This window comes from Solanum tuberosum, unplaced genomic scaffold (assembly GCF_000226075.1).
Source record: "Solanum tuberosum cultivar DM 1-3 516 R44 unplaced genomic scaffold, SolTub_3.0 scf00530, whole genome shotgun sequence".
In the NCBI taxonomy this organism is placed as follows: domain Eukaryota; kingdom Viridiplantae; phylum Streptophyta; class Magnoliopsida; order Solanales; family Solanaceae; genus Solanum; species Solanum tuberosum.
The window spans coordinates 142,456-158,337 of NW_006239448.1; the positions used below are offsets into that span (position 1 = coordinate 142,456).

Sequence of the window (15,882 nt, forward strand, 5' to 3'; positions counted from 1 at the left end):
TTAGCTTAATTGTGTTAAATATATATTTTTTAGTGATAATTAACATTTTTTGGTAAATATTTCTAAAACTTATAACGACATTATATTCAACGACAATTAACTAATATCCATAAAAGTTTGAGCACTCTTTGTTAATGTCCATATTTATTGCTACTAAAAGTTAATTTTTGTGACAGTTAAGGCTTATTGATAGAGAAGTTAGAGTTGATCAGGTTCAATCAATTAATGTCTCATGAAGGATATAACATAATCTTACCTTCTAATTGTTTTATTTTTGTTTCACTATTTGAGAGGTTCTTGATAAATAAGTGATAGAAATTTACATAGTTAGAATCTTCATTGTACATCACAAATAATTTTTATTTGAAACTATTTAAAAATATTAGAAATCTTCCAAAAAAAAATCCCCATCTTGACAGTTATTGGTCAATTACGGGTTACAACAGCTAAAAGTATATAAACAAAAAAGAAAATGGAAGAATGATCCAAAGATTTGGAGAATCTTAGCAAGACCGTTTCAAAAGGATTGACGGTCGAAAGTAAAATTTTATAAAGAGGTTTTAATTTTTTTGAGTTGATATATATATATAAATTGAATAATAATAATAATAATATAGTTAGTGTAATTCTATAAGTGGAGTCTGAAAAGGACAGAATGTACGCACACTGTACACAATGCAAGTTTTCAATGCAAAAATATAGTAATATAAAGTTAGAATGATAAAACGTGACTCAAGAATTTGAGTAACTGATATAATGATATCGAAATAGTATTTCACTGAATTTGATAAATTGATATAATAAAATTGAAAGTGTCAACTTGTTGCAGTGCTTAAAATTTGAAGAACACAATGAAAAGCAAATTCAATCATTTTGTAAAGGAAAACAAGACAAATATACCCCCGAACTATCGTAAATGGTATGCAGATACCCTCCGTCATACTTTTGGGACATTGGTGCCCCTGCCGTTCAAAAACTTGAGTATATATGCCCTTCACTCTAACAGAAGACTAAATAGGGACACGTGGCACAATCTTATCCGTCGATAAATGTCGGATTGGTGGATAAGATTATGACACGTGTATGTCCATTAGTATAAAGGATATATATGCTCTAGTTTTTTGAACGACAGGGGGACCAATGTCCCAAAAGTATGACGGAGGGTATCTGCATACCATTTACGATAGTTCGAGGATATATTTGTCCTTTTTCCCTTTTGTAAATAGACAACAATAGATTATGCATAATGTAGAATGTTTGATTGTTTGAGAGACATCAAAATAGTCAATTATAAGAGAATAAAAATAATGAAAGGAGAATGAAAAAGATAAATATAAAAATAATAATGTGGTTCATGCTAATTGTAATGATATAAATGAAGCAACAAATTAAAATAGATAATCATGTAAAAAAGGATACAACAATTAGTCGAAAAACTATTTCATTTCTCAATTATTACAACAATCTTCATATTAAATAAGGTGATTATACTTTCTACCCAAAAATTTCTTTTCAAGGTTAACAGTTAATGATATTTATATATATGTTGCCGCCGCAGGTCATTGCTTTAGTGACTTTATAGTCGAGCCATCTCTATATCTTAGTAGTTCAGTTGGTTGACAACTTAGCTTTCACCTTGTTAGTGATGGTTCGATTCTCCATTTTGTAATTTCTCTCATTTCCCCTGCCCCTAATTTTAGAAAAGAAAAAAAAAACTTTGAAGTCCTTAAGGCATTGACCTGTTCTCCTTTTAAAGTATATAAAATTGTGGTTGATCCTATAATAAACAAATTGAAGGAGTCAAAAAGCACAACAACACACAACACAAAAAAAATAATTCTGTTTTGAATACTTTCATTCTACACATATATGGCTTGGATGTATAAACATATTCCTACAACATGCTTCTTTTTGGTCGTGTGTTATCTAACAATAAAAGTAGTGCCTATTCTTGGAGAAAAAGCACCTCACCCTCAGTTTCAGGTGGAACCAAAACCTAACTGCCAGAGCTCAGGTAATTAAAAATTTTCCATTTATATGTGTGTCATGGTTTAGAGTAGCCAACAAGTATCCGTCACTTTGTCATGCCACTCATGCATAAAATTAAATCATAAGTGAGCTAGTCTATAATTTCATAATATGTTTATTATGGTGTGATTCGATATAATGGAGTTGAGGGTTCGCTCCGCGGCTCGTGTATGCCTCGGGCGTAAATCAATGATTTTTAAAAAATTAATCGATCCAATTGAATCGATTAGTAGGTATTTTTTTTAAACAAGATCCGTTTTGTCATGTTCAACTTCAGTATAAGAAAGATTGCTTGAACTTAGATCTATAAAAGGATAATCTGAAATTAGTATAATATAAAATTCATAAAGATAATGCTCGAAACGAACCATTACACCCCTACCACCAGATATCACAAGTTTGGATAAATTAGTCTTTTATTGTAAAAAAAGGCGTAAGCAAACTACTTTTTAATTTACCTTTTTTCTATTTAAAAAAAAATGGGATAAGAGAAATTTAGAGAGGATTATAAGGTGCGGAATTGAACCCTTAATAATAAGATAAAAGTTCAGATAATCAACCAATTGAGTCGTAGTTTAAATTGTATTGAAAAAATGGCCAATTTTTAGTAACACTTAACCACATCATAGGTATTGTTATTGACATTTTTTCATACTTGTTTTCTATCATTTTTGCTATCCAATTTTGTATTCTCTTATTCACTTTTGTAGTTATGAGTTATGACCATGCAGCCCTCTTTCGAAACTTTTTAAATTTTGAATTTGTAGCAATATTTGCCTAATTCATCTATTGAGTTTGTTTCATGGTGCTTATGAAATTATTATGGTTCTTATTAGGTCCAATAATTGGATCGCAAAGAGTTTCAAATCCTTGTTCTCCAAATGCTAATTTGACGAAAACTCCATCAGCTGGCAAATCTGTAAACAAGAATCAAGCTAGAGTTCGTTCAATGAATAAGAAACAGAATCGCCATCATTATCGTTACACTCTTTCTGATAATGAATATGATCCTAATGCTGATTATGGATTGTTTACCGTAAAGATAAGTCTGGGCTCACCACAACAATATTATAGTTTAATTGTGGACACTGGTAGCCGTTGGACTTGGGTACGTTGTCGATTTTGCAGAGAAGGTTGCATTTCAGATGATCCCCCGTATGATCCTTCAAAATCATTGTGCGATTATACATTAACAATTCCCTTTAAAGCCTCTTATGATGATACGTCATTTGCAAACGGCATTTGGGGATGTGACAATCTCACTATAGATGATTTTGGTCCAATAATGAACTTTCAATTTGGTTGTGTCCTTGAAAACTACGATGGCAATGGCGATAATTTTGTTAATGCAGCTGGAATTCTTGGACTTGGCAAAGGAGAATGGTCATTGACATCTCAAAGTGGTGCATCAATGCAAGTGTTTAGCTATTTTGTCCCAGAAAATGGTGGTGGTGCAGATCTACAATTTGGGGATAAAGCCAGAGAAAAATCTAACACTTGTACAAATCAATTTACACCAATGGTACAAAGTGACCATGAAGAGAAATACTATATTGATTTAGTTGGTGTAAGTGTAGATGGAAACGAACTCAATGTTCCATCGACTGAATTCATGTCTCGAGGGACAATTATAGACAGTGGAACGACCATTACTCGATTGCCAGAAGTGGTATACTCTGCATTTCGTGATGCTGTTAGACAGTCCATGTCGAGTTATACATTATTAGACGAAATCGGTGAGCTAATGGATACCTGCTACAGCTTAGAGGGATTAATCGAACCAATCGCGTTTCCAGAGATTAAATTCCATTTTGGGGAAGTGAATACTATTGATGTGATTTTGACAAAGGAAGGAACAATATGGAGGAAAAATGGTACAGTAAATTGTTTGGCTTTTGCTGCAGCAGAAAGCTATAGCATTATTGGTATTGTTCAACAGCGTGGATTCAATGTGCTTTATGATTTAGAATGGAAAACAATTGGATTTGGCACTAACTGTACATGATTACTTGTATAATCGTTTTTAATGGTTCTTCTTGTTGTAGTATTACCTGTACTCCGGCCCATGTTTGCATCAAGTTAATCAATAATTGTTTGTAATTTGTTTCTTGCCTCTCTCATTAAATTACTTAATTATGATAAGTCGAAATAGTTCATTTGACGTGAATATCTTGTGAAGATAAAATTTTACCCTCTCAAAGCAGTGGCGAATTTAGAAATTTTAGCAAAAGATTTAATATTTTCGAAGGATCGGAGTGAACAATAAAAAAAAAATGGACGAATGAGTTCATAAAGATGTATTAAAGTATCTTAAAAAAATCAAAGGCCAAATGGTCTGGTGGACCCTTGTACTTGTATCAGTTTGTATTCTGGTCCCTTCTACTTAATCATTTGTCAACTGAACCCTTACACTCAATAAAACACAATTTAACAAATCCCTCTGACCGTTGACCAGGCTTATGTGGCATTAGAATGTGTGAGTTGGCAAAAAATTTGTAACTACACGCTTCTTTAGGCGAGTGAATAACATTTTTGAGTTAAAAAATATTAAAATTACAAAAGAAATAAAAAATTTAAAAACAATTAATTAAAAAATTCCTTCTTCTTCACCCCACTATCCCATCCTTTTCAACCATTTTATTGCATATCCAACCCTTCTTTCTTCTTCTCCACAATCTGTTAACATCAATTTACCAAATCTTGGGCACATCTTGAGTCCACTGATTAACCGCGGAGGGAGGAAGCGGTGTTGGTGGTACTCGCCAGAGACCACATTGAATCGCAGTGGAGTGAGAGAGAAGCGGCGTTGGTGGTGCACGCCGGAGACCACCAACAATAATGATAGATACTGTGAAGTATGTAACCTATTCTTGCATGCTTCCTTTTAAAGGATCTGTTCCTCTAGTGGCTACCTGAGAATGGAAAGCTTATGTTGAAAATGCATCTTCATTGATCCCTGAACAATTTTGTAGATTTCGGTGAAATATAGTGTTTACACCTTGCATAGCTTTCATTGGTAGATTTCAGACATTGCAACGTCTTTCATGAATTAGATCTGATACTTCTCGACCAGATCTAGTGATGACCAGGCTTAGGTTGTTGGTTTTGTAAAAGGTTGGAGGAGGAAAGGCAAATGGTTATGGTGTGCGGTGGAGATGAAGACAGGTGAGGAGAGTATATGCGATTTCGCCGGCAAAAATGGCGACGACGGCGGCAATGGCTTCTCCGGTATATTTTGGCCGTGGACAGTGAAATTGGGGAGAATAAGATATGGAGGTTTACTTTAAAGAATAATTTAAAATTTTATTATTTTACCTTTTATTAAATAATTTTGGTTAATAATTTAAAAATAGTTATGAAATAATTATGACATGGCACTAATATATATGACGTGGATATGACATGTCATTTATATAAAGGAGAGTGAGCTACACACATGGTTAGCGGGGCTTAAGAGTTTCATTTTAATTGAGTTTAAGGGTCCAGTTGACAAATGATTAAGTAGAAGGGTCCAGAATACAAACTGATACAAGTACAAGGGTCCATTAGACCATTTGGCCAAAATCAAACAATATGTTAGATGACGCATTGCTTAACCGGATTCAAGCCAACAACCAAGGGGAAATTCTGAACCCCCTTTATAATTTATGTCTCTGCTTTCTAAACTCTTTCCTATCTTTGTGTTAGGAAACGTGGACTAACTCAAATACATATACGGTCAAAACAGTAGACAAAAAATAGAAAAATAATGACATCAAAATTTTTATGTGGAAATTCTTTTAAATAAGGGAAAAATCACGGGTCAAGAGTAGTAACTGATATTACTATAACAACGAATTTTAACATTGTGTAGTCATGAATACAATACTCAAAGTGACTACAAAGCACTAAAAAAAAATAACATCTTATTGATTTTTCATCTTATTAAAATATCACTCACACTCTATTTTGCTTTACAAACTATTTTCTTGTATATTTTATGGGAAACCTCACTTTGCTCTCTAAATAATTTTTCTCTCTATCTTGGTGTATATATTTTGAATTGGAGAGTTGATGGCCCTTTAATAGAGAATAATGGTCTATGATGATGTAGGTAATGACATCAGTGACTAGAAGTGCTCATGATTCGGTTTGGATCAGTTATTGGTCAAAATCAAAACCAAACCAATACAATCCGTTTTTAAATTTCTAAAATCAAACCAAACCAAACGAAAAAGTTATTGTCGGTTTGGTTTAGTTTGCTCAATTTTTTTGGTTTTTTTATTTGAAAGTAATAAATTTGTTGAAAAAATAGACATCTCGATAGAAACAGATACACATATAGTACATGACAAGCCACATGAAAGCTACTGTGATTCAATTAAGCACTAGAGTTATTATTACAAGAACAAAGTGATTCAATCTAGAAAATGTGTTACTATGTGATGTAAGGTAGGGTGAGTACAGATGAAGTAATGAAATTTTTGTGGACAATCTTAGGATTTTAATAGTTGGGTTAAAATTAAAGTGTTGGGCTTGAGAAAATGGTAAAGTTAAAAACTTAAGCTATTTAAAATTTAACAAAATATTTATATTTTATTTATAAATAATATATAAATAATTATAAAAATTATATATATAATTTCTCTGTTCGGTTTGGTTGTTTTTGCGATTTTTTTTAGTAAAATCAAAACTAAACCAAATAGTATCAATTTTCAAAATTTAAAACCAAACCTAACCAAACCATACCAAATGTCGATTATTTAATCGATTTAGTTCGGATTGCGATTCAATTTGATTTTTTAACCATAACCATGGACAACCCTATCAGTGACCATAAGAAAATCAAACTTAGGTAGAATATTTCTTCTATGATTTATCTGCAAAGTAATACAAGTTTGAAATTGTAAAAGGAAGACACGAGTAAATAGCTTTACAAATGAATGAATCAGATTGATTTGGAAAATGAAAAAATCCGTACAAGTTATACGTTTTGTCACCTCTATGTGGAAAATATTTAAGTTATTACGTGAAAATAATTAAAGCGAAAACTAGAAGTAGAAATTTTCCTTTGTATTTCTTATGCCTCGACTGTACAGAAAAGCTGTGTATTTATACAAAAATAATCTCTCATGATAAATACAAACTCTAAAAGATAAATACTGAAGATAATTACAAGGTAGATTATTTACATGAGGAGTCCTAGTTACATCAGAATATGACTCCTTCTCTGGATATATCAGAAGTTAATAATTGAGGCCTAATTGTATAAGCCCGAAAACGATCCAGCTCAAGATGGGCCATTTCCTTTTTTTCCGACAACACCCCCCTACCCTCAAGTTGATGCCTGGAGATCGGACACTGAACTTGTTCAATAGAAAACGATGAACATGCCTTGCTAGAGCCTTGGTGAATAAGTTAGTTAACTGAGAAGAAGATGGAACAAATGATAACGAAATCAAGCCATCAAAAAGTTTCTCACGAACGAAATGACAACAAGTTCAATATGCTTTATTCGTTCATGAAAAACAAGATTTTTAGCAATGTGAATTGCTGCTTGACTGTCACAATTGATAGGCACTAGAAAAAATGGAGTGACCGTCAAATCTTGAATAAGTCGAACAACCCAAGTGATCTCGGCCACAAGACGACGCATAGAACGGTACTCTACTTCAACGGAAGAAAGGGCAACGACTGGCTGTTTTTTTGATTTCCAAGATATTGGATAACCCCCAAGACTCAAGAAGAAACCACTTACAGATCGTCATGAATCAGAACATGCCACCCAATCGGAGTCGCAAAAGACTTGAATCTGGAAAGAAGGAGTTGGAGATAAGAAAATACCTAAGCCTGGATCTTTACTTAGGTACCTTAAGGCATGATAAGCAGCTTGCAGGTGACCAGAACAAGGATTTTGCATATACTGACTAAGGTGTTGGACGGTATAGGCAAGGTCTGGCCTGGTATTGGTTAAAAAATTCAGTTTCCCCAAAAGTCATCTATAGAAGGTAGGATCTGTGAGGGTTTCACCGGAGGTGGAAAAAAGCTTTAAATTTGGATCCAGGGGAGTAGACACATCCCGACATTCGAGGCAATCAAACTCAGTGAGAAGCTCTAATGCAAATTTACTTTGGGTAATAATCATTCCCCCATTTTCTTGCACCAATTCCATTCCTAAGAAGTAATGAGCTTCTCCCAAATAATCTTTTATCTTGAATTCAAAATTCAAGAAATATTTAATATCACATATTTCCTCTGTATTGTTTCCCGTAATTAATATGTCATCGACATATACAACCAAAATAGTGACAAGGTTCCCGGTGATCTTGAAGAAAAAAGAGTAGTCATTGAGGGAACAATGAAACCCTTGAGTGCTCAGGGCAGCAGATAATCTAGCATACCATTGGCGAGAAGCCTGTTTTAACCCATACAGTGATTTACGAAGTTGACACACATGATTGGAAGAAAGGGGTGTCTAACCTGGAGGAATTTTCATATAAACCTCTTCTTCAAGGTCACCACGGAGAAATGTATTATTCACATCAAGCTGGTAGATTTTCATGTCCTTCTTTATAGCAACTGACAAAATGCATCTGATTGTAGTGATTTTCACTACAGGTGAAAAGGTCTCATTATAATGTATTCCTTCTCGTTGTGTATCTCCACGAATTACTAATCGTGCTTTTAATCTCTCCAAGGAACCATCTGATTTTAACTTTACTTTGTACACCCATTTGCAAGGTAATGCCTTTTTTTCCTGTGGTAATTCAACTATGTCCCAAGTGTTGTTAGAATCTAAAGCAGCAAACTCATTATCCATAGCAATTTTTCAACCAGGATGCATTACAGCTTGAGAATAGGAAGAAGGCTCAGATATTTGACAAATAGAGCTAACCAAATTCTGATTAGAGGGAGTCAAAGCAGTGAAAGAGGAACAATGTAAAGAAAAGGAAGGAGGATTAGGAGAAATCATAGAGTAGGAATTTGCACAAATGTAATCTAATAAATACCTTGGTTTCTAAGGAACCCTTTGTGATGTACGCAGTAGGGTACTTTGTTCTGAAGATATAACTGGTGAAATTACTGGAGATTCAATAGGAAGAGAATCTGGTGCAGGAGGAGAATGTGGAGTGGACAGTAAAGAATCACTGTCATTGGAAACATGAGACTGCTTCTTAAAAAATAACGCATCATCGGCGTCTGAGGTGGAAAACCATTGTGGGAATAGTTTAGTAAGTGGACTAGAAAAAGAAAAAGGAAAAACATCTTCAACGAACTTAATATTTCTAGAAATAGAGATTTGATTGTTTTGTAGGAGCAAAACTTTGTAGCCTTTCTTTCCGAAGGGGTACCCCAAAAATATTCCTGGTAAAGCTCTTGGGCCAAGTTTATCCCTATTTCTCTAAAGGGTAGAAATAAAACAAAGACATCTAAAAGGTTTTAGAGATTGATAGGTAGGGACGGTCCTAAATAAAACTTGATAGGGAGATTTTTGTTTCAGAATGGAAGATGGGAATCTGTTGATTAAATAATTGGCAGTAAGTAAGCAATCTCCCCAAAATCTTTTGGGAGCATTTGAATGAAACAATAGAGCTCTACATGTCTCCAAAAGGTGTCTATGTTTCTGCTCAGCCACATCATTCTGTTGTGGTGTTTCGACACAACTAGTTTGATGTAAAATGCCTTTGGATTGAAAAAATTATTTTGGATCATGACCTGTCCCTAATTCAAAAGCATTATCTGATCTTATAGCCTTAACCTTAGTGGAAAATTGTCTTTCAACAAGAGATAAAAAGTTTTGCAAAGTAGGAAATGCACTAGATTTGGTCGACAGAAGAAAAGCCCATGTACATATAGAAAAATCATCTACTATGGTCAAAAAGTATCGTTCTCCCTTGTAGGTAGGAATCTTATAAGGTCCCCAAGTGTCTATGTGGATTAGATCAAAGCATTGGTTTGAGCTAATAAATTTTTTGGGAAAATGTGGTTTGGTTTGTCTTGCCATAGGACAAATAGAACAAGGTAACTCTATTTTATCACTTTTCAATTCTTTTATGTATTTCATTGCATGAAGGGACAAATGCCCTAACCTATTGTGCCATAAAAGAGTTGTAGAAGATACAGAAAGAACATGAACATTTTTATTGATATGAGTACTAGAAAGTTCAGTACACTTATTACTCAAAAAACAAACAGAATCACCCTTTGGACCTTTTAATTTAGAAGAAATAGACTTAGACATAGACTCTAGATTTGAATGCAAGGAAACTGGAACTAAAGACTTCTCAGGAAGAAGCTTCATATGAGGTGAGTTATTCTTCATCACATAGAGTCCTGCTGCTACATCACCAAGAACCAGGTTTCTCTTAAAAAAAGGGCGTGTATGGTACAAGAAGATTTAGAAAAGGTTAGATCACAATCAAATTGAGCACACAATTGAGAAACTGATAGTAGATTATGTTTGAAAGTGGGGTCATAAAACACATTATGAAGCTCAAGTTCAGGAGTAAGATGCAAACTTCCCACACAATTCACTTTTACCTTGAAGGAATTAGGTAAAGTGATTAAAATTGGATAAGAAAGGATTAAAATATTATGTAATAAAGATTTGTCAAAAGTTATATGTTGAGATGCTCCAGAATCTATGATCCAAGTATGATGAGTAATTGTAGAGAAAAATGAGGTAAAAACATGTTAGCCATAATGCATACCAGCCAGATTTACACTGGAAGAGGCCTCTGAATTTGTTGTTGTAGAACCTGTTTGGACAGACTTGAACATTTGAATCAACTTCTCGCATTGTTCCCTAGAGAATCCATGGCTATTGACGAGGTCTGCCATTAACCTGTCCTTGTTGAAGTCTTCATCAACAACTGCATTAGCTTGATGATTCCCAAAGCTTCCCTTTCTTGGTTTGTTGAATTTGAAGTGAGCAAGATAGCCAACAAGTTTGTAGCAATCTTATTTCATATGCCCAGATTTTTTGCAGTACTTACAGAACAATTCAGGTTTCTTACCTTCAACATTCCCTGCTTGTCTAGTTCCCCTGTATTCTCCAGAATTCTTAGTTGGAGTCCATAAGATTATAGAATAAGCTTGTGCAGTGCTTGGAAGTGGCTTCATCATCAATATGTTTCCCCTTACACTAGTAAAAACATCATTAAGACCCATTAAAACTTGTATTAGCTATCCATAAGCTGCAGCTGAATGAAGTACCATTGAAGGGTGATTATTATACCTGGTCAAACAAGTAGTTAGGAACTGATAGAATTTGTAGTAGAATTGATAGAGTCTTTGGCAATCTTGATTGGATGATGACTTGGGGTCATGTGATTACTAAGTATGATCTCTCATATTTTTCTGATCACTCTTCTATGATACTCACAATTGCAAACAACCAGTGGACATGCAAGGTATCTTTCAGATTTTTTAATATATGGGCAGAACATAGTACTTTCATGGACAAAGTTGCAGAAGTATGGCAAAAACATATGGCTCCAGGAACAATGGCAAATATCTGGGCAAAGTTGAGAGCATTGAGGCAAGTATTGAAAGATCTGAATAAGGAGCAAAAGCACAACCACTAAGATAAATGCAGCTAGACAAGATTTGTTGCAAATACAGGAACAAATCAATCAACAGTGCACTGATGAACTACTATGTAAGGAGAAGCAAACTTTATTGGATATTGAGAAATGGAGCCTTGTTGAAGAAAGTGCACTAAGACAAAAGTCCAGAGAAAAATGGATACAACTTGGAGATGGTAATAATAAATATTTCACAGCAGTGATCAAGGAGAGAACTAACAAGAAGATCATGTGTGAGCTAACTTCACTTAGAGGCAGCAAATTGAACACACCAGAAGGGAAGTGGTACAGTTTTATAAGGCACTAATGGGATCCAGCACTACATCTCTACCTGCTGTAGATAAGAACACTATGAAGAAAGGACCCACAATTACTTATGAGCAAGGAGTTGCATTATGTGGAGATGTTATGGATGAGGAAATCTGGAAGGCACTAACCTCTATTGGAGATGATAAAGCACCTGGAGTGGATGGTTATAATACGTATTTTTACAAGAAGACTTGGAGTATCACCAAAGATGACATGTTGATGGCTATCATAGAGTTTTTTCAGACTGGAAAATTGTATAGACCAGTTAATTGCACTGTAATCACATTGGTCCCGAAAAATTCCAGTCCTGTGAATATAAAAGAATACAGGCCCATAGCTTGCTGCACCATCATATACAAAGTCATTGCTAAAGACTTAGCTACAAGGATGCAGAAGATTATGACACATATTATCAGTGAAGCACAACCAGGATTCATCCTAGGAAGAAAGATTGTTGATAACATCATCCTTGCTACTGAACTGGTTAAAGCATACTCTAGACAACATATTTCTCTAAAACGTATGCTAAAAATAGATCTACAAAAGGTTTATGGCTCTGTGGAGTGGATTTTCTTGGAACATGTTTTGGAGAATTTGTGTTTTCCTCAGAAGTTCATTCAATGGATCATGGAATGTGTTCATACTGTGAATTATACAATCATGGTAAATGGTGAGACCACACCACCCTTTAATGCTACAAGAGGGCTTAGACAAGGAGATCCCATCTCTCCTTACTTATTTGCTATATCTATGGAGTATCTGAGTAGATGCCTTGTTGAAGTTAGAGATTTTGAAGGGTTCAAGTTTCATCCTAAATGTGGCAGATTGAATATAACTCATTTATGTTTTGCAGATGACCTCCTACTATTTAGTAGAGGGGATAAAAAAATTGTAAAAAGCATATATCAATGTTTTCAAAAGTTTTCCCAAGCATCAGGACTGCAGGCAAACATGAATAAAAGCTCTATATATTTTGGTGGTGTTGCTGTGCAAGAAAAACTGAATATACTTCAGCAAAGTGGTTTTGGATGCGGTGAATTTCCTTTCAAATATCTTGGTGTCCCTCTTTCCACCAAGAAACTAACTATTATACAGTGGTCACTGTTATGCCGTAATTTTCCTATCTATAGAAAAATCACTTTTTTGAAATGTTCTAAGTATAAAACAATTTGAGAAAAATACTTAGAAAAGAGTCGCCACTTAATTTTTAAGAAATTAAGAAAACTTATCATCTTCAAAGATTTAAACAGAAAAAATCATTTGATAATACCAAAGAGGGTTCGGGGTTCAATTTACACTTCGAGAAGGGTTTAAGCATTCGAAGTGTCCGCTAACATGCGGTTGCCTTCGACTTGACTAAAATAAACTAATTTTTAGAAAAATGATCTAATATATAAAAAATAATAATCTTGCAATATTTGATTAAATTTGAGGAAATAATTAAATAGATGGCACATTTTATTTTATTTTTTAGAGAAAAGGAACCTAAAAGAAAACATTTAAATTAAAACGCAAGTGAATAGAATTTTATCAAAACTAGATTAATTAGGACTTACCTGACTCATTTTCTAAAATAATAATTTAATCCAACTTGGTTAATTTAAGCATGAAGTCATTTTAAATTAATTGAAGAATTAAAGTTTTGACTAACCTTTTTGAGAAAAATGACTAACTAGAAAGAGAACATTTTTAGTTCATTTAAGAAAAAAACCACTTTAAAATAAAGGCCAAATGGTCTGGTGGACCCTTGTACTTGTATCCGTTTGTATTCTGGACCCTTCTACTTAATCATTTGTCAACTGAACCCTTATACTCAATAAAACACAATTTTAACAAAATACCCTCTGACCGTTGACCAGGCTTATGTGGCATTAGAAATGTGTGAGTTGGCAAAAATGTGTAACTACACGCTTCTTTAGGCGAGTGAATAACATTTTTGAGTTAAAAAAATATTAAAAATTACAAAAAGAAATAAAAAATTTAAAAATAATTAATTAAAAAATTCCTTCTTCTTCACCCCACTATCCCATCCTTTTCAACCATTTTTATTGCATATCCAACCCTTCTTTCTTCTTCTCCACAATCTGTTAACATCAATTTACCAAATCTTGGGCACATCTTGAGTCCACTGATTAACCACGGAGGGAGAAAGCGATGTTGGTGGTACTTGCCAGAGACCACATTGAATTGCAGTGGAGTGAGAGAGAAGCGGCGTTGGTGGTGCACGCCGGAGACCACCAACAATATTGATAGATACTGTGAAGTATGTAACCTATTCTTGCATGCTTCCTTTTAAAGGATCTGTTCCTCTAGTGGCTACCTGAGAATGGAAAACTTATGTTGAAAATGCATCTTCATTGATCCCTGAACAATTTTGTAGATTCAGGTGAAATATAGTGTTTACACCTTGCATAGCTTTCATTGGTAGATTCAGACATTGCAACGTCTTTCATGAATTAGATCTGATACTTCTCGACCAGATCTAGTGATGACCAGGCTTAGGTTGTTGGTTTTGTAAAGGTTGGAGGAGGAAAGGCAAATGGTTATGGTGTGCGGTGGAGATGAAGACAGGTGAGGAGAGTATATGCGATTTCGCCGGCAAAAATGGCGACGACGGCGGCAATGGCTTCTCCGGTATATTTTGGCCGTGGACAGTGAAATTGGGGAGAATAAGATATGGAGGTTTACTTTAAAGAATAATTTAAAATTTTATTATTTTACCTTTTATTAAATAATTTTGGTTAATAATTTAAAAAATAGTTATGAAATAATTATGACATGGCACTAATATATATGACGTGGATATGACATGTCATTTATATAAAGGAGAGTGAGCTACACACATGGTTAGCGGGGCTTAAAAGTTTCATTTTAATTGAGTTTAAGGGTCCAGTTGACAAATGATTAAGTAGAAGGGTCCAGAATACAAACTGATACAAGTACAAGGGTCCATCAGACCATTTGGCCTAAAATAAAATGTGATCAAGTGAAGAGGTCTAAAGACATATCTTTTTTAAGAACAAAGATTTAACTTAATTAAAATACAAATTTCGACCAATTATTTGATTCATAAAATAAGTGAACACAACAAGTGAAATGTATTAAAAATAAACCAACACAAAGAAATGACTCGTCTTTTTGGGAAATCTAATTAAGTTATTTAAAGTTAGAGTTAAATAAGATAAGCCAAAACATAATCAAACAATTAGAGGAGTAAAAGAGATAATGAAATTGGGCCCTTTGTTGGGCCAATTTCGCTGCAAACTTTGGCCTTTAAACTAATCCCGTTTATGTATACACTGGCTGTATATCAGTGTATATCAGCATGTATATCAGCTCTTTCCATGTATCTCCCGCTTCCGAATACCTGTATTTTACCTCAGACCTGTATTTTCACACTTTGTGACCTGTATACGAGTGTATACCGATGTATATCAATGTATAAAGGTTGTATCTCAGCCTGTTTTCAGCTTTCTGAGACTTGTGTATCTGCGTACTGTTTTGTGGAAGCTTCCGAAAGCTATGTTGATACTTCCCTTTCGTGACATTTGGCGTGGGGATTGACTCGGAGAGTTGTTGGGTTCGTCCCAACAAACAAAAGAGATGCAAGGAGGGCAGGATTGGAGTCTGATGGACTCGATATCATATGCATGGTATAAAGGATAAAGGGAGTTAACAAACCATATGCTTCGGTAAATCGATAACAAATAATTTAACATATAAGATCACAACAAGATAGAACTCAAATCATTGACCACAAAAAAAGAAAGAGAGTTTCAAGCAACCATGTTTTATCTCAAATTTAAGAACAATATTAAGTCTAACAGAAATCACGAAAAGAATTTTTTTTTTTTTTTTGCACAATGTGAAAGCTAGTTTAATTAAGACAAGAAAAAATTCTAAAGACTATTATCAAGTCTGATCCAAAAGACCTTAGTTGCCGGTTAATGCTATATTTTAACCGTATATTTAAAACAAG

At 34.1% G+C, this 15,882-nt stretch overlaps 1 protein-coding gene across 1 annotated transcript; it reads left to right on the forward strand.

Moving 5' to 3' along the window:
- The first annotated feature begins 1,766 nt into the window (after window positions 1–1,766).
- On the forward strand, window positions 1,767–4,086 carry LOC102580715 (protein ASPARTIC PROTEASE IN GUARD CELL 1-like). Its single transcript, XM_006365026.2, has 2 exons — window positions 1,767–2,014; window positions 2,865–4,086. Exons 1-2 carry the CDS (start codon window positions 1,870–1,872, stop codon window positions 4,031–4,033), a joined length of 1,314 nt encoding a protein of 437 aa, XP_006365088.1. The 5' UTR covers window positions 1,767–1,869; the 3' UTR covers window positions 4,034–4,086.
- The last annotated feature ends 11,796 nt before the right edge of the window (window positions 4,087–15,882 follow it).